Source organism: Leptopilina heterotoma, unplaced genomic scaffold, assembly GCF_015476425.1.
Source record: "Leptopilina heterotoma isolate Lh14 unplaced genomic scaffold, ASM1547642v1 Lhet_15, whole genome shotgun sequence".
NCBI lineage: Eukaryota > Metazoa > Arthropoda > Insecta > Hymenoptera > Figitidae > Leptopilina > Leptopilina heterotoma.
Genome location: NW_025110867.1, coordinates 3,410,740 through 3,436,959, shown reverse-complemented (window position 1 = coordinate 3,436,959; position 26,220 = coordinate 3,410,740). Strand labels below are relative to the sequence as shown.

The 26,220-nt window shown below is 27.9% G+C and overlaps 1 protein-coding gene across 5 annotated transcripts in view; it reads right to left on the bottom strand.

The window, feature by feature from the left end:
- Nucleotides 1–26,220, bottom strand: part of LOC122498397 (potassium voltage-gated channel subfamily KQT member 1-like) — a 168,779-nt gene that overhangs the window by 31,333 nt on the left and 111,226 nt on the right. For all 5 annotated transcript variants that reach the window (XM_043606102.1, XM_043606098.1, XM_043606101.1 and 2 more), the window contains exons 5-8: nt 23,191–23,366; nt 22,908–23,054; nt 18,085–18,195; nt 4,660–4,866 (exon numbers count right to left, since the gene is read on the bottom strand). In XM_043606102.1, the coding sequence (XP_043462037.1) occupies nt 4,660–4,866; nt 18,085–18,195; nt 22,908–23,054; nt 23,191–23,366 (641 nt within the window). The remainder of the gene's footprint in view (nt 1–4,659; nt 4,867–18,084; nt 18,196–22,907; nt 23,055–23,190; nt 23,367–26,220) is intronic.

Sequence of the window (26,220 nt, the reverse complement as noted above, 5' to 3'; positions counted from 1 at the left end):
ATTTTGACTAATATTACAGATACTTTTATTATTATAATTATATTGTAATTTATAATCTTGTTATCGTTTGTGAAATATATAATAAAATACTAGTATAATATAATCCTTGAAACATACTTATTAATTCTATATTGGAGTGACGTTTTCAACGTTTATTAAAGTAAAATAATGTAGATTTTTAAATTATTTTATTATTATTCTATTTGTATTCTCACTTGTGTAAAAATTTTCTACAATCAAAACCTCGTTTACTTACTTATTTAAATATTTGTATCTATACTTAAAACTCATAAAAATGATACGTTTATTTTAACTAATAATAATTGATAATTAAAATTAAACAAGAAAACTAACAACATTATTTTTATCATTCCACTATCCCGTGAAATATTAACCTGTCATAAAATTAGGTTAATTAACCTTTGTAGACGTATTAAGAATGCATTTTCTTGGCTTGATTTTATATAATTGTGTTTTATTTATGTATATTATGATAGAAAAATCTTTAAAGAATTACATAAAAATTATCTTATGAATATCAAACTGTCATTAATATTTTTAATATGGAATTTACTTTTAATTTGGCTCTTACGCAAAATTGGCAAATTTGAGATAGAATGGTATAAACGGTCACTTCAAGATAGAACTGTATAGAACGTTACCGCAAGATAGGACTGTATTAACCTTCACCATAAGATAGGATTGTAATACATGGAGGTATCGATTTTCTCTTGACAAATTTCTCATACCTTATTTTCATTATTTTTCGTGTTGAAAACAATTTTTTTTTTCTAAATATAAGAACAGAAACTTTTTTTCTAAATAAACAGTAATGGGAAAAAATGCTTATTTCACAGCCTAAAAAGGCGATGCTAGAAAAAATTATCCTTTCCCTTTAAAAGATTAGAAAAAATATTGTTAAAATCGGAAAAAAAATTCACGAAGAAAAATTTTATAAATAAATGAATAATATATAAATTAAAAAAATAAAGAAAACAAATAAATAATCATAAGGAGGAGTTATTAAAATTTTTACAAATCATTATAGGGGTGGAGATTTTTTCAGCCACGCCCAAAGTGGGCGTGTCTTCTAATATAGAATAAGAAGACGCCCATTTTAGGCGTGGCTGAAAAATTCTAGCCGCTTTTGAGGATTTATCTATAAACTTCATAGGACTTCAAGAGGAGAAAACGCCCACTTTGGGCGTGGCTTATTTTTATAGACAGGAACCATTCTAAACCACGCCCACAGTGGGCGTTTATTTTTACGGTTATAAACTTTTTAATTCGAAAATTGGTAACGATTCTTTTAAATATAACTTGGAATGGTGTTCTTCTAATAAAACAAACGCCTATTTTAGGAGTGACTGACATTTTTGATTGGGAACCATTTAAACAACGCCTACAGTGGGCATTAATTTTTAGTATTGCAAACATTTATAAGTCGAGAACTAAAGAAAATAATAATAAATAATGATAAATAAAAACTAAGTAAACCCCAAGTGAAGGTCAAAGTAAATAAATGAGTTACTCCTTTAAAAATTATAGACCACGCCCAAAAAGGGGCGTTACTAAAAAGTTACAACCCTCTGTGGGCGGATTCATTAAAATTACTGGATAAAACAGAGTATACAATAAGGACTGAATGATAAAAAAAAATATAACAATAAAAAAAAATTCCAGTCAGGTCAAATAATTTTTTTTTATTTCTCAAAATTATTTATTCCACAGATTTGATTATAATGTTGCAAAACAATCAAAGGGATAAGCAATACAATTAATGGAATTGTATACATTTCAAAAGGACAATTTAACAAAACTAATTAAATTTAGCGTTTTATTATAATGATGAGAGAATTAAATTGAAAATATTGAATTGTTGTTCGGTCATTAAACTTTAATTGACTTTTGTAATGAAATTCGATAACAAAACAGTATTTCTCCTTGAGTTATTCATCAATAAAGGAGATTATTATACGTATAACTATATATATATATATATATATATATATATATATATATATATATATATATATATATATATATAAACTCGTTCTCTATTGTAATTTCAAACTCTCTATATATATGTATTAGTTGTCTTTAATTGCTCCAAGCAAAATTTCAATTTATGCATTTGAACAAACATACATATATCGAAAACTATTAACCAACCTCCTATCATATAGTGAAATACATATATTTTTCTTTATATAGTAAAAAAAAGAATTTTTTTTTAATGAACAACATCAAACATTAAACACTCCTCAAAACACAAGAAAAACAACTGTGCAAATAGGAACGTGCATCATTTCAAAAATTGTATATTAATATATACTTTTTTTCTTGAAACTAAACAGTAAAACAACAATTCAGAGAAAGAAATAGAAAAAATAATAATTAAACATTATTTTCTCATGTGGATAGATTTTAGAAAGACTTCTGGAGGTGATTTCTTAAATTCCCTCCACATGGTTAATGTATATATTTATTACTTATAATTAAATAAATAAGTATAAAAATTATTACTATTTTATGTAAAAAATTTATTAAATAATCTTATATTGAAAAATCATATGGGTTCCTATAAGAACTCATAGGTTTCTATACGAACCTATATGGGAACCTATTTAATTTTTCATATGGTTTCTACATTGAATTCTATGTGCTGTTAAGAAATGTGGGAACTCACATGGGTTACTATATATCCTACGTGGGTTCCAATTTGTATTTTTTAAATTAAACAACAAATATAAAAACCCATATGAGAGCCTACATGGAAACCCACATAGGTCCTGTTTCAAAAAATAATAACTTGTATGGGAACCTATATGAATTCTCATATGAATTATATACTTGAAATATAAAATCCTATATGGGTTTCCATTTGCAAATATAATAAACCTATAGTATAAGAATAATAATTTTAATAATAAAAGAAGAAGAATTTAAATTAAATCCCATATATGGGCTCTTATTTAAAATATACTCTTCAACAACAAAATCCTATATAGGTTCTTAAGAAGGAATATTATATGGGTTTTCACTTGTAAATATAATAAACCTGTATGGGCATCTATGTGGGTTCTTATTTAAATTATATATACTTGAAATACAAAATCCAATATAGGTTCTTATAAAGTTATGGGTTCCAATTAAGAAACTTTAATACTGATCTGGAAATCTATATGGGTTCCCATATAAATGATATATTTGAAATATATATTCCCATATAGGTTTCCATTAAGGTTACTATATTTTGAAATAGGAACCTATGTAAGTTTTCATGTAAATTTTCATATGGGTTCCTATATCGGTTATTATATTTGCTGTATAATTCAAAAGATACGAATGAGATCCCACGTGGGGAAATATATTTGAAGTTATGTGAGTTCCTATATTGCTTAACACTACAGGATCCTACGCAGGATCCCATATGAAAAATTATATATGGGTTCCTATGAGAACCCATACAAACCCATATGGGTTCCCATAGGAACCCATGTAAATTTCCAATATGGTGAATTTCTTCTATTGAAATTATTTATTTAATATGGAAAATTATATGGGTTCCTATGAGAACCCATATGAAATAGAAACCTATTTAATTTTCAATATTGGAAAATAAATAGGAAGTTATATGGGTTCCCACATTCCTTAACACCATATAGGAGTCTACGTTGAATCCCATAGGGAATATTAGATATGCAAATTGCAAATTATGAATAACACTACTTGAGAATGAGTTTTAACAAATTTTATGCTTTTAGTTTGATGATTTGTTAAATAGTGATAGAAATGCTGCGCTTATTCTTTCTCTCTCTCTCCCTCAAAAAAAAAAATGAAGGAATTCTCGTCATATTTTCAGTTAGATTATTTTATGAGATTGCGCAACACAAAGAGAATAATAATGCGTAAGGCTTTTAGGAGTATTTCTTTTGTATATGCATTTTGTCTTGACGTGTGCATCCTGTTAAACAGTCATCAGTGTATATAGTGAACAAAAAAATTCCCCAGCGAAACTCATTTTCATTTTAGTATATGCACATTTTCTTCTGCTTTTTGTTTTCTTTTTTGACCCAGTAATTTTAATGATCTCACAAAAGCAATAGAGATGAAAATATAAGAGTAAAACAGTGTAAAAGAGTATTGAAAAAAGTTGTTTTTCTTCGATTGTAAATGATTCAATATAAGATGAGGGACTATTTTTGAAAATACGTAAAATTAAGTTGAGATGATAATTATTTTTTTGGGGGGGAAATTGAATATAAAAAAGAGAGAGGTTTTGATTGGTTCAATTCCTTGAAGCTTTTCCCAATAAGGAATCTTTTCACGTGGAAAATTTATAAGCACAGCATTTCATCAAATTAAAATTAATATAATTATTAATTTTATTTTTTTAACCAAAGAATCAAGAGATCAAATAAAAAATTAAACAATTAGATAGGGTATACAAGAATTATGTGGTTCTAACAAATTCATGACAATATTCAAGTAAAAACAACAGTTTTTTTTAATCAAATATCTAGAAACATCCGAAGCAACTAAATAAAATAAAAAACACCGACAATTAGATGCAACAGTGTTCTACTTGACAAAGAATATTTCTACCAAAAAAAAAGAAATACAAAAAAGACAAATATTATTCATAAGCAGGCTCACCTTTCCCAGTGGTGTCGATGGTTGTCCGGCTGGTGTTGGATCCTTTATGTAAATATTCCACGTGGCAACACTGTTGATGGCCTTATCTGCCGCGTAACACCTCCATAAACACTGTATTAACATTGCAGCCGCCGGAATTTGTCGGTTAAAGTGTTTCTGCCTCTGCTTTTGTTGCACTTTCAAAGCAAAGCCAGAACCGAGTATACCCTGTAAAATCACGATCAAAACTCCTGTGTGAAGATCTAATTTTATGTTCGAGTCAGCTTTTTGCTTAAAATTTAATTATACACATATATTCACTACTCACTTATGCTCAATAAGAAAATTAAATTCCAAGTTTTATTAAAATAAATAATATATACGTATTTAAATCTTGTTTATAAACAAAATATCTAGTTTTTAAATTATCTAATTATAAACTAATTTTATAAAACTTTGAATATTTGGGGCATTTCACAGTGTAGGAAAAAACTGACCGAAACCCAAAAGAAAAATTATAAATTTTAAAAATGAACGGTACGAGAAGAGAAATTTTTGATTTTTTAAAAATTGTACGTCATTTTGAATTTTGAAAACAGGACTTCAGATTCATAAGCAGCACGATCTCGATTGGTACGCAATTTTACAATTCTTGACCATTTGGTCGTATTCGAAACATCAGTGGCATAAAACTTAGCACCTAGACACTTTTCTAAATTAAGCAGCCTAAAAAACAAATTTTAATGATCCTGACCGGTGAAAGCCTCCTTGTTAGAATTGCCTGTGATTTTAATCGAAAGGTCTCCCTTTTGTGTAGCTCTTGCGGTTAGAAGCTTTGTGTAGCTGACGTCTACATTAATTTCTTTATAAAAAGTTTCACCAAAACGTCAGCATATATTGTCTATCCTGGGTGTCGATTTCGTAACTATCCCATTTCACAAATTTCATTTTTCGCATTCCAAAAAATCAGATTTTTTGAAAAAAAATTTCTTGTTACTTGTAAAATTTATGTTGATTAGCAAGAAATTCTCTAGCCTGAAGCGGTGCGATATCATATGATATTATAACCTTTGGCCCCTGGCAAATGTGACCGGTTCGACGTCCGAGTAATTGATAAATTTTGTCTAATTTCCGTGTTCTCGTGAAATTAGGCATAAGTGGGAGTTTGCGGGTTGAATCGCGGGGTCGGTGAAAAGTGCGAATAATTAATTTAATAATCGACTTTCGCAATTCGTCGACCACGGATTCAGCTGCGGCTACACTCTCACGTGCCGGCCGAGGACACGGAAAGGTAGTTGTCTTTGTAGTCAAAATATTTGTTTTAATTTCTTTTTTTTAATGTAATTAGTCTTTTATTTATCAAATCCATTTTTTTTGTTTTATTTATATAAAGTGTGGCCGTTAATATCAATCGGATTTAATAGAATCATGAAAGAAAGGATTGCTATATTAATAAAGCCAGGATCAACGATAATGCTCGGATGTTGAACGATGCACATTCCCTGGATTTTTGATCTGACAGAATCATTGCGAGAGTTGCAGAGAATGCTCCGTAAGTTGTGCCTAAATTTAATACAAGATCTTTACACCTAATTATTTAGGGTAAAAAATTTCACAATGACCAGAATTTCACAAATTGTTCATTAATGAGTATGACGTGTGATTTTATTTTCTGATTGATTTAATTATAAGAGAGTGAATTTGGTCGCGAGGCGAATTGTGTATTAATAATTATTTTAAATATCTCTTTGCTGTTTTTAACGTATTATTTATAATTTTTATTGTATTTAAGTTGACCAATTTCTTTATATATTTTTTAATTTGTATGTGTTTATGTATTTAATTTATTGATTGCGTATTTTTATATATTCTGTAATTGAATTCCTGACGTCAGGCCCTTTTTTCATGTTGATTTTGACTGAAATATAATTTATATTTTTTGTGTGAATTGTTTGTATATTTTTCAATATCATTTATTTTGTTGTTTTTGATTTATTTGATTATTTAATGGTTTATTTAAATTATTTATTTTGAAATTATATTATTTTTGTAATTTTTATTGTCGCGGTTTTTATTTATATTTTTAAGTAGTAAAAATCGTTACAAGCCATTTTGGAAAGATTTGGAAATAAATTTTCATTTTCTTTCCATCATTTTAAAATATCAACATTTTTAGGTGCTCTTTTTGAGAAAAATAAAGATCGATTTCGTATTGACACTGATTATTTTGAGATGCATTCTTTGTAATTTGTATCGACAGTCGAAGAGAAACACGAATTCACAACAGTTTTAAAGTCATCAAATTGGGTTTATCCCACTCTTAAATCGCATTTATTTAACTCTTAAAATATTTCTTCACTGTCATTACTAATACAAAGAAGCTTAACTAACCCTAAAAGTTAATCAGATTATTCATTTATTCACTTCTATCCTAATCTTACATTACTATCTTTTAGATTGTACGTTTACTTCACTCTTTAATCGCATTTATATAACTCTTAGTATTTCTTCACTGTCATTACTAATACAAAGAAGCTTAACTGACCCTAAATGTTAATCAGATTATTCATTTATTCACTTCTATCCTAATCTTACATTAATATTCTACCATTCTGACATTTACTTCACTCTTAAATCGGATTTATTTAACTCTTACTATTTCTTCACTGTCATTACTAATACAAAGAAGCTTAACTGACCCTAAAAGTTAATCAGATTATTCATTTACTCACTTCTATCCTAATCTTACATTAATATTCTACCATTCTGACATTTACTTCACTTTTAAATCGGATTTATTTAACTCTTACTATTTCTTCACTGTCATGACTAATACAAAGAAGCTTAACTGACCCTAAATGTTATTCTGATTATTCATTTATTCACTTCTACCTTAATCCTACATTCCTATCTTTTAGATTGGACGTTTACTTCACTCTTAAATCGCATTTATTTAACTCTTACTATTTCTTCACTGTCATTACTAATACAAAGAAGCTTAACTGACCCTAAAAGTTAATCAGATTATTCATTTACTCACTTCTATCCTAATCTTACATTAATATTCTACCATTCTGACATTTACTTCACTCTTAAATCGGATTTATTTAACTCTTACTATTTCTTCACTGTCATTACTAATACAAAGAAGCTTAACTAACCCTAAAAGTTAATCAGATTATTCATTTATTCACTTCTATCCTAATCTTACATTACTATCTTTTAGATTGTACGTTTACTTCACTCTTTAATCGCATTTATATAACTCTTAGTATTTCTTCACTGTCATTACTAATACAAAGAAGCTTAACTGACCCTAAATGTTAATCAGATTATTCATTTATTCACTTCTATCCTAATCGTACATTAATATTCTACCATTCTGACATTTACTTCACTCTTAAATCGGATTTATTTAACTCTTACTATTTCTTCACTGTCATTACTAATACAAAGAAGCTTAACTGACCCTAAAAGTTAATCAGATTATTCATTTACTCACTTCTATCCTAATCTTACATTAATATTCTACCATTCTGACATTTACTTCACTCTTAAATCGGATTTATTTAACTCTTACTATTTCTTCACTGTCATGACTAATACAAAGAAGCTTAACTGACCCTAAATGTTATTCTGATTATTCATTTATTCACTTCTACCTTAATCCTACATTCCTATCTTTTAGATTGGACGTTTACTTCACTCTTAAATCGCATTTATTTAACTCTTACTATTTCTTCACTGCCATTACTAATACAAAGAAGCTTAACTGACCCTAAAAGTTAATCTGATTATTCATTTATTCACTTCTATCCTAATCCTACATTACTATCTTTTAGATTGGACGTTTACTTCACTCTTAAATCGCATTTATTTAACTCTTACTATTACTTCACTGTCATTTCTAATACAAAGAAGCTTAACTGACCCTAAAAGTTAATCTGATTATTCATTTATTCACTTCTATCCTAATCCTACATTACTATCTTTTAGATTGGACGTTTACTTCACTCTTAAATCGCATTTATTTAACTCTTACTATTACTTCACTGTCATTTCTAATACAAAGAAGCTTAACTGACCCTAAAAGTTAATCTGATTATTCATTTATTCACTTCTATCCTAATCCTACATTACTATCTTTTAGATTGGACGTTTACTTCACTCTTAAGTCGCATTTATTTAACTCTTAAAATATTTCTTCACTGTCATTACTAATACAAAGAAGCTTAACTAACCCTAAAAGTTAATCAGATTATTCATTTATTCACTTCTATCCTAATCTTACATTACTATCTTTTAGATTGGACGTTTACTTCACTCTTTAATCGCATTTATATAACTCTTAGTATTTCTTCACTGTCATTACTAATACAAAGAAGCTTAACTGACCCTAAATGTTAATCAGATTATTCATTTATTCACTTCTATCCTAATCTTACATTAATATTCTACCATTCTGACATTTACTTCACTCTTAAATCGGATTTATTTAACTCTTACTATTTCTTCACTGTCATTACTAATACAAAGAAGCTTAACTGACCCTAAATGTTAATCTGATTATTCATTTATTCACTTCTATCCTAATCCTACATTACTATCTTTTAGATTGGACGTTTACTTCACTCTTAAATCGCATTTATTTAACTCTTACTATTTCTTCACTGTCATTACTAATACAAAGAAGCTTAACTGATCCTAAAAGTTAATCAGATTATTCATTTATTCACTTCTATCCTAATCTTACATTAATATTCTACCATTCTGACATTTACTTCACTCTTAAGTCGGATTTATTTAACTCTTACTATTTCTTCACTGTCATTACTAATACAAAGAAGCTTAACTGACCCTAAAAGTTAATCAGATTATTCATTTACTCACTTCTATCCTAATCTTACATTAATATTCTACCATTCTGACATTTACTTCACTCTTAAATCGGATTTATTTAACTCTTACTATTTCTTCACTGTCATGACTAATACAAAGAAGCTTAACTGACCCTAAATGTTATTCTGATTATTCATTTATTCACTTCTACCTTAATCCTACATTCCTATCTTTTAGATTGGACGTTTACTTCACTCTTAAATCGCATTTATTTAACTCTTACTATTTCTTCACTGTCATTACTAATACAAAGAAGCTTAACTGACCCTAAAAGTTAATCAGATTATTCATTTACTCACTTCTATCCTAATCTTACATTAATATTCTACCATTCTGACATTTACTTCACTCTTAAATCGGATTTATTTAACTCTTACTATTTCTTCACTGTCATTACTAATACAAAGAAGCTTAACTAACCCTAAAAGTTAATCAGATTATTCATTTATTCACTTCTATCCTAATCTTACATTACTATCTTTTAGATTGTACGTTTACTTTACTCTTTAATCGCATTTATATAACTCTTAGTATTTCTTCACTGTCATTACTAATACAAAGAAGCTTAACTGACCCTAAATGTTAATCAGATTATTCATTTATTCACTTCTATCCTAATCGTACATTAATATTCTACCATTCTGACATTTACTTCACTCTTAAATCGGATTTATTTAACTCTTACTATTTCTTCACTGTCATTACTAATACAAAGAAGCTTAACTGACCCTAAAAGTTAATCAGATTATTCATTTACTCACTTCTATCCTAATCTTACATTAATATTCTACCATTCTGACATTTACTTCACTCTTAAATCGGATTTATTTAACTCTTACTATTTCTTCACTGTCATGACTAATACAAAGAAGCTTAACTGACCCTAAATGTTATTCTGATTATTCATTTATTCACTTCTACCTTAATCCTACATTCCTATCTTTTAGATTGGACGTTTACTTCACTCTTAAATCGCATTTATTTAACTCTTACTATTTCTTCACTGTCATTACTAATACAAAGAAGCTTAACTGACCCTAAATGTTAATCTGATTATTCATTTATTCACTTCTATCCTAATCCTACATTACTATCTTTTAGATTGGACGTTTACTTCACTCTTAAATCGCATTTATTTAACTCTTACTATTTCTTCACTGTCATTACTAATACAAAGAAGCTTAACTGATCCTAAAAGTTAATCAGATTATTCATTTATTCACTTCTATCCTAATCTTACATTAATATTCTACCATTCTGACATTTACTTCACTCTTAAGTCGGATTTATTTAACTCTTACTATTTCTTCACTGTCATTACTAATACAAAGAAGCTTAACTGACCCTAAAAGTTAATCAGATTATTCATTTACTCACTTCTATCCTAATCTTACATTAATATTCTACCATTCTGACATTTACTTCACTCTTAAATCGGATTTATTTAACTCTTACTATTTCTTCACTGTCATGACTAATACAAAGAAGCTTAACTGACCCTAAATGTTATTCTGATTATTCATTTATTCACTTCTACCTTAATCCTACATTCCTATCTTTTAGATTGGACGTTTACTTCACTCTTAAATCGCATTTATTTAACTCTTACTATTTCTTCACTGTCATTACTAATACAAAGAAGCTTAACTGATCCTAAAAGTTAATCAGATTATTCATTTATTCACTTCTATCCTAATCTTACATTAATATTCTACCATTCTGACATTTACTTCACTCTTAAGTCGGATTTATTTAACTCTTACTATTTCTTCACTGTCATTACTAATACAAAGAAGCTTAACTGACCCTAAAAGTTAATCAGATTATTCATTTACTCACTTCTATCCTAATCTTACATTAATATTCTACCATTCTGACATTTACTTCACTCTTAAATCGGATTTATTTAACTCTTACTATTTCTTCACTGTCATGACTAATACAAAGAAGCTTAACTGACCCTAAATGTTATTCTGATTATTCATTTATTCACTTCTACCTTAATCCTACATTCCTATCTTTTAGATTGGACGTTTACTTCACTCTTAAATCGCATTTATTTAACTCTTACTATTTCTTCACTGCCATTACTAATACAAAGAAGCTTAACTGACCCTAAAAGTTAATCTGATTATTCATTTATTCACTTCTATCCTAATCCTACATTACTATCTTTTAGATTGGACGTTTACTTCACTCTTAAATCGCATTTATTTAACTCTTACTATTACTTCACTGTCATTTCTAATACAAAGAAACTTAACTGACCCTAAAAGTTAATCTGATTATTCATTTATTCACTTCTATCCTAATCCTACATTACTATCTTTTAGATTGGACGTTTACTTCACTCTTAAATCGCATTTATTTAACTCTTACTATTACTTCACTGTCATTTCTAATACAAAGAAGCTTAACTGACCCTAAAAGTTAATCTGATTATTCATTTATTCATTTATTCTATCCTAATCCTACATTACTATCTTTTAGATTGGACGTTTACTTCACTCTTAAGTCGCATTTATTTAACTCTTAAAATATTTCTTCACTGTCATTACTAATACAAAGAAGCTTAACTGACCCTAAATGTTAATCTGATTATTCATTTATTCACTTCTATCCTAATCTTACATTACTATCTTTTAGATTGGACGTTTACTTCACTCTTTAATCGCATTTATATAACTCTTAGTATTTCTTCACTGTCATTACTAATACAAAGAAGCTTAACTGACCCTAAATGTTAATCAGATTATTCATTTATTCACTTCTATCCTAATCTTACATTAATATTCTACCATTCTGACATTTACTTCACTCTTAAATCGGATTTATTTAACTCTTACTATTTCTTCACTGTCATTACTAATACAAAGAAGCTTAACTGACCCTAAATGTTAATCTGATTATTCATTTATTCACTTCTATCCTAATCCTACATTACTATCTTTTAGATTGGACGTTTACTTCACTCTTAAATCGCATTTATTTAACTCTTACTATTTCTTCACTGTCATTACTAATACAAAGAAGCTTAACTGATCCTAAAAGTTAATCAGATTATTCATTTATTCACTTCTATCCTAATCTTACATTAATATTCTACCATTCTGACATTTACTTCACTCTTAAGTCGGATTTATTTAACTCTTACTATTTCTTCACTGTCATTACTAATACAAAGAAGCTTAACTGACCCTAAAAGTTAATCAGATTATTCATTTACTCACTTCTATCCTAATCTTACATTAATATTCTACCATTCTGACATTTACTTCACTCTTAAATCGGATTTATTTAACTCTTACTATTTCTTCACTGTCATGACTAATACAAAGAAGCTTAACTGACCCTAAATGTTATTCTGATTATTCATTTATTCACTTCTACCTTAATCCTACATTCCTATCTTTTAGATTGGACGTTTACTTCACTCTTAAATCGCATTTATTTAACTCTTACTATTTCTTCACTGTCATTACTAATACAAAGAAGCTTAACTGACCCTAAAAGTTAATCAGATTATTCATTTACTCACTTCTATCCTAATCTTACATTAATATTCTACCATTCTGACATTTACTTCACTCTTAAATCGGATTTATTTAACTCTTACTATTTCTTCACTGTCATTACTAATACAAAGAAGCTTAACTAACCCTAAAAGTTAATCAGATTATTCATTTATTCACTTCTATCCTAATCTTACATTACTATCTTTTAGATTGTACGTTTACTTTACTCTTTAATCGCATTTATATAACTCTTAGTATTTCTTCACTGTCATTACTAATACAAAGAAGCTTAACTGACCCTAAATGTTAATCAGATTATTCATTTATTCACTTCTATCCTAATCGTACATTAATATTCTACCATTCTGACATTTACTTCACTCTTAAATCGGATTTATTTAACTCTTACTATTTCTTCACTGTCATTACTAATACAAAGAAGCTTAACTGACCCTAAAAGTTAATCAGATTATTCATTTACTCACTTCTATCCTAATCTTACATTAATATTCTACCATTCTGACATTTACTTCACTCTTAAATCGGATTTATTTAACTCTTACTATTTCTTCACTGTCATGACTAATACAAAGAAGCTTAACTGACCCTAAATGTTATTCTGATTATTCATTTATTCACTTCTACCTTAATCCTACATTCCTATCTTTTAGATTGGACGTTTACTTCACTCTTAAATCGCATTTATTTAACTCTTACTATTTCTTCACTGTCATTACTAATACAAAGAAGCTTAACTGACCCTAAATGTTAATCTGATTATTCATTTATTCACTTCTATCCTAATCCTACATTACTATCTTTTAGATTGGACGTTTACTTCACTCTTAAATCGCATTTATTTAACTCTTACTATTTCTTCACTGTCATTACTAATACAAAGAAGCTTAACTGATCCTAAAAGTTAATCAGATTATTCATTTATTCACTTCTATCCTAATCTTACATTAATATTCTACCATTCTGACATTTACTTCACTCTTAAGTCGGATTTATTTAACTCTTACTATTTCTTCACTGTCATTACTAATACAAAGAAGCTTAACTGACCCTAAAAGTTAATCATATTATTCATTTACTCACTTCTATCCTAATCTTACATTAATATTCTACCATTCTGACATTTACTTCACTCTTAAATCGGATTTATTTAACTCTTACTATTTCTTCACTGTCATGACTAATACAAAGAAGCTTAACTGACCCTAAATGTTATTCTGATTATTCATTTATTCACTTCTACCTTAATCCTACATTCCTATCTTTTAGATTGGACGTTTACTTCACTCTTAAATCGCATTTATTTAACTCTTACTATTTCTTCACTGTCATTACTAATACAAAGAAGCTTAACTGATCCTAAAAGTTAATCAGATTATTCATTTATTCACTTCTATCCTAATCTTACATTAATATTCTACCATTCTGACATTTACTTCACTCTTAAGTCGGATTTATTTAACTCTTACTATTTCTTCACTGTCATTACTAATACAAAGAAGCTTAACTGACCCTAAAAGTTAATCAGATTATTCATTTACTCACTTCTATCCTAATCTTACATTAATATTCTACCATTCTGACATTTACTTCACTCTTAAATCGGATTTATTTAACTCTTACTATTTCTTCACTGTCATGACTAATACAAAGAAGCTTAACTGACCCTAAATGTTATTCTGATTATTCATTTATTCACTTCTACCTTAATCCTACATTCCTATCTTTTAGATTGGACGTTTACTTCACTCTTAAATCGCATTTATTTAACTCTTACTATTTCTTCACTGCCATTACTAATACAAAGAAGCTTAACTGACCCTAAAAGTTAATCTGATTATTCATTTATTCACTTCTATCCTAATCCTACATTACTATCTTTTAGATTGGACGTTTACTTCACTCTTAAATCGCATTTATTTAACTCTTACTATTACTTCACTGTCATTTCTAATACAAAGAAACTTAACTGACCCTAAAAGTTAATCTGATTATTCATTTATTCACTTCTATCCTAATCCTACATTACTATCTTTTAGATTGGACGTTTACTTCACTCTTAAATCGCATTTATTTAACTCTTACTATTACTTCACTGTCATTTCTAATACAAAGAAGCTTAACTGACCCTAAAAGTTAATCTGATTATTCATTTATTCACTTCTATCCTAATCCTACATTACTATCTTTTAGATTGGACGTTTACTTCACTCTTAAGTCGCATTTATTTAACTCTTAAAATATTTCTTCACTGTCATTACTAATACAAAGAAGCTTAACTAACCCTAAAAGTTAATCAGATTATTCATTTATTCACTTCTATCCTAATCTTACATTACTATCTTTTAGATTGGACGTTTACTTCACTCTTTAATCGCATTTATATAACTCTTAGTATTTCTTCACTGTCATTACTAATACAAAGAAGCTTAACTGACCCTAAATGTTAATCAGATTATTCATTTATTCACTTCTATCCTAATCTTACATTAATATTCTACCATTCTGACATTTACTTCACTCTTAAATCGGATTTATTTAACTCTTACTATTTCTTCACTGTCATTACTAATACAAAGAAGCTTAACTGACCCTAAATGTTAATCTGATTATTCATTTATTCACTTCTATCCTAATCCTACATTACTATCTTTTAGATTGGACGTTTACTTCACTCTTAAATCGCATTTATTTAACTCTTACTATTTCTTCACTGTCATTACTAATACAAAGAAGCTTAACTGATCCTAAAAGTTAATCAGATTATTCATTTATTCACTTCTATCCTAATCTTACATTAATATTCTACCATTCTGACATTTACTTCACTCTTAAGTCGGATTTATTTAACTCTTACTATTTCTTCACTGTCATTACTAATACAAAGAAGCTTAACTGACCCTAAAAGTTAATCTGATTATTCATTTATTCATTTATTCTATCCTAATCCTACATTACTATCTTTTAGATTGGACGTTTACTTCACTCTTAAGTCGCATTTATTTAACTCTTAAAATATTTCTTCACTGTCATTACTAATACAAAGAAGCTTAACTGACCCTAAATGTTAATCTGATTATTCATTTATTCACTTCTATCCTAATCCTACATTACTATCTTTTAGATTGGACGTTTACTTCACTCTTAAATCGCATTTATTTAACTCTTACTATTTCTTCACTGTCATTACCAATACAAAGAAGCTTAACTGATCCTAAAAGTTAATCAGATTATTCATTTATTCACTTCTATCCTAATCTTACATTAATATTCTACCATTCTGACATTTACTTCACTCGTAAGTCGGATTTATTTAACTCTTACTATTTCTTCACTGTCATTACTAATACAAAGAAGCTTAACTGTCCCTAAAAGTTAATCAGATTATTCATTTATTCACTTCTATCCTAATCCTACATTACTATCTTTTAGATTGGACGTTTACTTCACTCTTAAATCGCATTTATTTAACTCTTACTATTTCTTCACTGATATTCCTAATACAAAGAAGCTTAACTGACCCTAAAAGTGAATCAGATGAGTAAAGTCACATAATAGCACCTCAGAATTTCTAAAATGTGAATACTTTACGCTTTTATATTTTCCTCGATTTTACCCCCATGTAACTCGAAAAATATTCTTTCTGGGTCAATTTGCCCCATACATAATTTGTTCAGAACATCTCAAAGAATATCTTCCCGAAATTTCAGCCAATTTGGCCGAAAGCCAATTTTTGTACATTTTGTGCGTTGTCATTTTTAGAGTCCAGATAAACTTTTATGTATTCTTCATTATGATGATTTATTAGATGTCGTATTATTCCCGTAGTATTCCCACCTTTCTTTTTTAAAACTTGTACAATATTTTTAGTTGATAAACACAGCTTAAATTTTGCAAATTTAAATTTTTCCTCAGAGTTATAATCGAAATCGTAAACTCCATCTAGAATTTTCCGCCTCTTCTGCTTTTCCTTGATTAAATTTTTAACTTCAATTCAAGAACTAATTAATTCGTTTAAAATATCCGTCGGTGAACTGACACATAATAAGGCAATAATATTTTAACCAAAGATAACCTTGTATAATTTAAATAATATAACTTTTGTGTTTATAATAATAATAAGAATTATAATAATAACAGAAAATACTTTGACGCAGGTCTTTTTAATAATTCTCGTGACGTACTTGGATTTTCGTTTAAGATACGATTTTCCATCTTCTTGGCAACTTTATGTCTTTCCGATCTTCTCGCTTGAAAATATTTATTTACCATTTTTTCCTTCATTCTTTGGTGAATTTAAAAACTCTCTTATTGATCGTCCATGTTTTTAAGACGTTCTCAACTGTTGAGGATTACTTTCCTGAGACTGAGATGTCGAATCAGGAAGGTTTCTAATTATTTCGCTAACTAATTGCTCTTTTTGTTTTGTTGAAAGATCTTCTTTAATATGTGTTACTAAGTGATTCACATGATTTGTGTTCTTAAAAAAATGAGATTTGTCAACTACCCATTTCGTTCGACATTTACTAAACTTTTTCAATGTATTATTTACAATACTTAGAGTGTCATTCGCAAAATTGTTGTGACCCCGTTTTACCTAAATCACAAAAACCAAAATCACATTGTTTATCAATTCTTGATCTTGTGTTAGGATCTCTTACTTTAAAATTTGAATAATCTGGTAACTTAACAGTACGTAAATTTGGTTCTTTTTTAATTTCACGATAAAGTACAATACTTTTTCGCACATTTTAAGTCGATTTTCATCATTCGTTTCAGCTGGGACTTTTAATCTTGCGAACATATTCTTGATTTGTTAATTCTCTTGACACTGAACACAATTTTAAATAATGAACAAAAAAATTCGCAAATTTTAAAGCATTTTTCTAAATGTCGTTTACGGTAACTGACGGTAACTTTAACGACAATGTAATGTAAAAGAGTTAAAATATAATGACTGGAAAAGAGAAAAAAAATTAGAATACAAATTTAATATATAAAAATGAAAACTCACAGCTGGAAGTGCGAAAAAAGATATTGCGAAGACACTGAAACACGAGGCGACAATTTTCCCCATCCAAGTTTGTGGAACCGTGTCGCCATAACCTATTGTCGTCACAGTAATCTGAAAAAAGGTAAAAAGTTAAGAAATTAAAGAATTGACACAATAGTTTTCATCAACAACATTGATAATTTTTAATCTAAGATTTTAAGATTTTATCCGGCGTTTTAAGGAATTATTGCAAATTGAATATATATAATAATTGAAAGAGAGTATTTGAATGTTGTGATAAGAGGTATTGGAGTGAGAAAATGCTCGAGGAGAAAATCGATCATTCGCATATACATTGAAAGTTTTTGATGTAAATATCAAAGCGCAGTCATAAGGAAAGTGAGGATGTTTAAGTGAATGCTCAGTGTTCCTCTCAATTTTCGAAGAGAGGTATAAAGGTAACGATCGATTACTGTAATAGAGAACAAGAACAACTGGGCTGTAATTATCTCTATGAAATTGTTCGTCGACGCTTCATTGTCATAATAATCAACGCCACCTATCTTACTATTAGAGCATAAAGGCCACTGCATTATATATATTAGTGGAGACATGTGTGTGAATCTGGAGAACTCTTGATGTTTAGACGTTACTCAACGGAATTCCCCTGTTCTCTTCTCAAAAGCACCCTTCAATATATCAATTGATCAATTACAATTAGAAATTTACAAAAAAAAATCAAAAATAATTTTTCCCCTCTATATTTGTTTTGCACATGAAATACATATTCTTATTTATAATTTTTTTTCACTCATACTAATTTTTAATGCATTTCTCTGTTTCGGTGATTGCAGCACTTTGGTTCTTGTATTTTTAACTTGTCTTCGTTATTTTGAAATGTCAGAGATATTTATGGAATCAAGTATACCATATATATATGTGTCTTTTAAGAAGTCTAGAGACTTCTGCTGGGCACTGTTTTTCAATCAGAAATAAACTTGACTTTTTCATAGGATAAAAGTTGCGGTAACGGATATGCATAAGAAAGTAAAGGACATATATAGTTCTGTCCTTTTTCTATCTAATGCTCCACATTGACAGAAATATAAAATCCTATTGGTTGGTATTTGGTATTGTTTCCGGAAATATTACCATTATTAATGTACATTTTAGACAATGAGAATGCGACTAATATCTCTAATAGATTAAAGAAAAATAACGAAGAATATGAATTTGATTATTAACACACTAAAAGTGATGAGGAAAATACTATCAGGAATAGAAATTTTTAAATAAGTCTTGCAAACGTTTCCATGGTTACCGAATATTGATAGTTATAATAATGCTTTACAAACAGATGGACCGTTAATGTCTCTCAGTAAACATAAATTTATAGTGATGAAGTGATTTGTTTTTATCGTTATTCGATTTTCAACACATATTATATAATACATAAAGTCAGAAAATGAGGACAAAGGAGGATGTAAAATCCATGTTTGTGAACGTAAAGTATAAAGTTAAAGTAAGTACTGTAAATTAAGTCACCTATTCTCAAATGTATGCGAATGTTATATGTACAAAAGGTCTAAACAGAATAAAAATAATAATTTAAGGCCAACGCACAATAGCTTCGCAAAAGTCGTTTGCGAACAACCTCTTCTAGTTCATGCTCCAAGTTTGCGAATGTATTGTGCATAGGACTTAAATTTCTCAGAAACGTCTAAGGAGCTTTCTACAACAGTTTTCTTTTCATAGAAACGTATACAAACTGTTATTAATTAATAGAATAAATTATCAAAATCGTTATAAAAATTTGATTATAATAGAATTTCTTCGAAGAATTTTATTATTTAGGAAAATAATCGAATTCTCGTTAAGAATTTTATTAACATTTTTAAAAATTCTAATAATTAAATTCTTTTTATGGAATTTCTTTGTATTTTTTTAAACAATGGATTTTCTTTTATAATATATGTTAATTAAAAATTTTGAAAATAATTAAATTTTATGAAAAAATTTTTTTTAGTTTTTTAAATAATCGTGTTTGTTAATAACTGAAATTAAACATTTAATAACTAAATTTAATTAAAATTTTAGAAAATTATTAAATTCTTTTTGATAAATCTTATAACGAATTAAGAAAAAAAAATTGAATTATTTTGTGAAATTTTTGTTAATATATAATTGAGTTTTTGACAAGAATTTAACTATTTATAAATATAATTAAATTGTTTTGAAGAATTAATTGAAAGTTTAGAAAATATTGTTAAAAATTGAATTCTTTCATGAAATTGTTTAAAAATTTAAAAAAATAATTTAATTTCATTGAATTTTTTTAGAATGAATAAGAAAAAAATTGAATTCTTTCGTGAAATTGTTTTGAATATAATTGAACTTTTGCAAAGTATTTTACTATTTATAAAAATAATTAAATTTTTTTTTAAGAATTTATAATATTTATTTATTTATAAGAATTTACAAAAATTTTAGAAAATAATTGAATTCTTTTGAAATTTTAATAACGAGTTAAGAAAAAGTTGAAACCTTTCGTGAAATTGTTTTAAATATAATTTAATTTTACAACAGAATTTTACTATTTATAAATAGGTATAGTTGAATTGTTTCGAAGGATTTATTAAAATTTTTAAAAATAATTTAATTTTTTTGAAAAATTTTATAATTTATAATTTTATAATTTTTGAATAGAATTTTACTATTCATAAATATAATTGAATTGTTTTGAAGAATTTATTAAAATTTTTAAAAATAATTGAATTTTTTTGAAGAATATTTTAATTGAATAATAAAGAAAAAAATTGAATTCTGTAGTAAAATTTTTTTGAAAATAATTGAATTTTTGCAAAGATTTAATAACGAATTAAGAAAAAATTGAATTCTTTCGAAGGATTTATTGAAATTTTAGAAAATAATTGTATTTGTTTGTAAAATGTTATTAAAATTTTGTTTAAAAATATTTGAATTTATGCAAAAAATTGTACTATTTATAAAAATAATTGAATTCTTACGAAGAATGGAATGTTATTATTTATGAAAATAATTGAATTCTTGCGAAGATTTTTATTAAAATTTTCGAAATTAATAAACGAGAATAATTCATTAGTAAATTAGTTAATAATTGAATTTTAAATTATTCAAAAATTCATATTTGAAAATAAAAAATTTTGTAATTTACATAATAATAAATTGAATAACACGTTCCGCTCGCTAGTGTGCGTAACATTTGCTAATTATTAATAATATTCAGAATATCAAAATTAGTTAATTCGTTTGTGTTAGTTTTCATGATTCAATATGATTTTAATTTCTTCAAAAATAAATACATATTTCATTAGAAAAAGATGTTTTTAATTAATAATAATTAATTTTTTTGCTCCCTGATGTCTAAAATATAGAAATATTTCTTTGTAGTAATCAAAATAATAAAAAGTCAAGATACGTCTATGAAAACGTCAGTTCATGACATATGAGTAACGTCACGAACTAACAAGATTTTTATAGATACGTTACGACTTTCGAAAGCGCCGTCAACCCGGAAGAACAGGATTTGTGCATTTTTGTGTATTTTATTCGTATCGACGAAGAAACGTTGTTGTAGAAAGCCCATTAAAGTGGTACAACTCTTAGTGATATGAAAAAAAATTGTGTAAGAAATTTTAATAAACATTCTCATTTCTAGTACATAAATGTTTAATGAATAAAATGATTGTCAGAAATATTAAATCTATAATCATTTCATTTTTCAAAAATTTTTTCTCGAATCAATATAATTTAAAAAATGCTTTTGACAATTCCAAAAGACATAACCTATAAATAATTATGCGTTCTTACGACCGACTGAATATAAAAATAAACTGCAAATCGACAAAATTTTATTTACATTGTTGCTTATAATTATAGGAAAAGAGACTTATCAATTTTATAAGAAAACTCGTACAAGGTTAGTGACTACTGTCTCGACTTTAATCGTAACTGTTTCACTATGTTGATTCTATAACCAGCACGATTTAAAAATTGTATACGAAGAAATATGAATTTTTCATTCTGCAACCAATCTAAAGATATTTAACGAGTCTATGTCTATGTTTTCTTGTAAAAATTTCAATAAATCTGACTCATTCGAATCTAAAGCAAAAATTATACCGTTTTACATTTATAAATAGATTATGGATTAAATATTCTAAAAAATTGTAAAATATAAAAAAGTGACAATTTATGTGAAATAAAAAAAAATTCTTTAATGAACATATATGTGAGGGAAAAAAATTTTCCCTCTTTCTAAAACGCATTTTTTCATTTAATTAATTCAAGCATTTAGTAAATATCTCGCTCTTTCTATTGTTCGGAAAAAAAGGCATCAATCGTGAATTACAAATTGATTTGATCTGTATATAGGTCAATTTATTTTTTTTCAGCTAAAATCCGGATTTCCGTAAATAAAGAAAATCAAAAGGTCAGTCGCTTGCTTTATGCGCGAGCTAAATGCATATTTTAGTCGACAGTAACTTCCTCTAATTAAAGTGGATTCTATTGTTCGGTGAAATTTTCCTACAATGAATAATGATAGTTATAATATAAATTTTTTTTCTTTAAAAATATGAATAGAAGAAAAAACTAAAAATGGAAACAAGAAAAAAATGAAAAATTCTTTTTTTTTAATTAGTTGATATACAAGGACTCTTATTACTCTCTTGTAAAAGATAAGATAGAGTATTTTTAATTTTCGCATCTAATTTTTTTTTCGAGCTTCAAAAAAAATACATATCTAAAGGAAGTTTCGTTTTACTAATAAGAAAGTGTATGCTTATAATGCGAATTAAACTTACCACTCCCCACCAAAGTGCATCAGCGTAACTCGCAAAATCCGTTTTTTGCTCTCCATTTGGTCCAATCGCATCTTTTTCTGCCAAATATACAAAGTAACTGCTGAAAATGAGCCCCAAGAATCCTATATACAAAGTCGTGATAAGTTCCTGCAAAAATGAAAAAACATTTGTATTTCAAACATTTTTGCTCTCGAGAAAATAAAATTTTTTATACGTTTTTAAATTTAGAATAAAATCGTGTAAATAAAGGGAAATTAATTTTATAAAATGGAGAAAAATGTACCTGACGATGAATGAAGACGACGGAACCAAGAAGCCTCCAAGTGCCACCTTGTCGATCGACATGAAGCATTCGAAGAATTTGTAAAAATCTTATGCCTCGAATAGCCGAAGTGGCGAATACTTGTCCGTTGCTTCCTACTGATAGCACCACCATTGATGCTACCACCACAATTAAGTCTGAAAATAACGTCAAATTTATATTGCAAAAATACATATTCTTGATATATTTGAAAAAATTACAATTTTATAATTTTTGTTTCAGAGAGATAGTTATCGTTCGATTGAAAAATGAATGGAACCGAGTTCGAGACACGAGAGAAGAAAACCACTATTTTCATGCTAGATGATGAATAATATATTGTACTATTGTAACGTGAATATTTTTACACGTTACATCCGAGTAAAATTAATTGTGACGCGTTCCCAAGAAAGGTACCTAAGAAGCAAAAAATTTGAGGTTATGTTTTAAATTTTTTGAGTAAAAATAGAGAAAGAGAATCAATTAATAATTAAAAATTGTTGGTCTTCAAGTCTTTATTATATTCAAAATATTTAATGAATATTGGTTTCAAATTCAAATAATTAAAAATGAACTTTTAATCAAGATAAATCTAACTCGAACCCAACCTATAATTCGTTTGCTATTCTTAGGTACCTTTCTTGGGGTCGCGTCACAATTGAATTTAAAATTTAGAAAAATCATAGGTTTCTCCTTTTGGACACTTTTCTGCGAAAATCTCTGCTCTGCGACTCGACCTCGATAAAATGCGATTTATTTTATCTTTTGTATACTGCTTTGTTTTATTTTTTTTTATGTTTGTCACGAGCGATTCTCTTTTGGATTTGTGTTCTGAGATCCGAAGGAGGAACGATATTGGATATTTGGAGGTTAACTGTCCAACCATTCACCACACTGGCTGTTCGATGCTCTGGTTGGCTGTTTGAGGCCACACATTTACACTTTTGAAATTGGTATTTGTTCCTTGGAAGGCAACCTCTCCTACCAATCTATCGTTCCACAGCAGAAGAAGAGTTCCTGATCACCGTATTTGTAAATCGCTCGCGTAAAACTAATTTTGCTTTGTTTTGCTTGTTTTGCTATTTTGAAATTAACATTGCGTTAATTTAACTTTTGCTTATTATTTTGCTTGCTTTTGTAATTTTGAAAATTTATTTGTTTTGAGTATTGATTATTTTTTCTGTTAATTAATTAATTTGTTAATTAATTTAATTATTGGATCAATTTTTCTAATTGATTATTAATTTGATTTTGCTTCGAATTTAATTTTCCTTATTTTTGAATATTGTTTTGAAGTTAGATTATCGCGCTAGTATTGTTACGCTATTTCATTGAAATTAAGATTTTTTTATGTTATTATAAAATTTGATTTGCTGTGTGAATATTTTATTGAACGAAAATTATTAATTTACTAAGTATATTGTTAAGAATTGTAATTTTCAAATTTGAATGAATTTGCCGCCGCGGCGCTGCCTCGAAACAATGGCGCGCGCGACCGCTGTAGGTCAGGTTAGCTAGGAAACACGACGCTACCGGCGAATTAATGAGAAAACGTGACAAAAGCACCGGCACTTGCGTTTTAGAGTCCAGAGATGCCATTGGGCGGAGGAATTTCATCCCCACTCTTGCACCATTTTACATTTAAGTCAATGTAAAATGGCGCAAGAGTGGGGATGAAATTCCTCCGCCTAATGGCATCTCTGTTTTAGACTCGCTCTGCGAAAGTTTCGTGGGCTTCTCCCTATCGAATTTTGATTTTCTTCTTTGCGAATTGCCGACGAAAAAGGTGTCCAGGACGAGAAGCTTCCCGTCCGCACTCAATTCTTGATATTGGTGAGTCGACAGTATTGTTAAAAAGAATACATATTCTCAAATTCTCGTTTGTTTGCTTTGATTAAATTTAGACTATTTTGCGTAGAGAATATGAATTCTTGCTTTCTTTTCGAAATGACGCCACATTTCGACCTCGTGGTCTTTTCTTTGCGACAATTTTTGGTTTTGTCATTTGATTTCTAATTTCAAGCTTAAATTAAAACGCTTCATAGCGAATCATTGTTTTAATTTTGTGACTTTATTATGTATTTTATGAGTTTGTTAAAATTTCGTAATGTCTCCCGGTTTCCCTCCTGATCTTTTGCTGTTTTTAAATTCAAAATGTCGCATAATAATTAGTTAGAAATAATTAGAGAATCGAATGTGTGCAATGAGTGAGTTTAGAACCAAGTCAATTTGCGCTAAAATTTAGTTTATTTCGCGTATTAAATTTTGTTGAGTAGCAGAGATTTTTTTTTGTTTTATGATGAAATTTCACGATTTTATTTGATTATTTTGCTTTTTTTTGTAAATTAATTGAGACGAATATTACATTCGAGAATTATGTCGGAAATTATTAGTTTAATTTTATTTTGTTATTTAGTTTGAATTGAGCGAATATTTAGTTCATTTGTAAAGCCAACATTATTATTCATTGAATATATTTTCTTTGTTAATTTTAATTATGTTTTATTATTTTTGCCTTTGGAAATACTCTCACCAAAGCCCTTGCCCAATGCTTCTTTTTTTTTGAGTTAGCCCGAGCAACATTATGCTGTGAAAACCCGGTAAATCATTTGTAGAGTTTTTACTAAATTTTGTTTTAGATGTTTTGATTTGATATTCGCTTCTGTTCGACGATTCGAGAATTTCTGTTTGATTTTGTGATTAATTTTTGAAGTAAAATTTGTTGAAGAGGAATTAACGTGAGGGTCTTGTTTCCTCCAAAACAATAGTTTTGCTAATACTGTTGCTGTTGACGTTGGCTCATTGGTGAACCTGGCGCCCAAAAATTTTGTAATTTTTGCTCCTTTTCCCTTAAGTATGGTTCCGAAGGTGATTGCGCTATATCTCTGAACGGCACTGAGATAGTAATTATTAAGAATTTTGCAAATCTTCAATTATCTTGAATTATCTTGATTTTTTTCTATTTTGAGAATTATTTAAGCCATTGTAAAATAATAACTTTTAGCTTTGAGT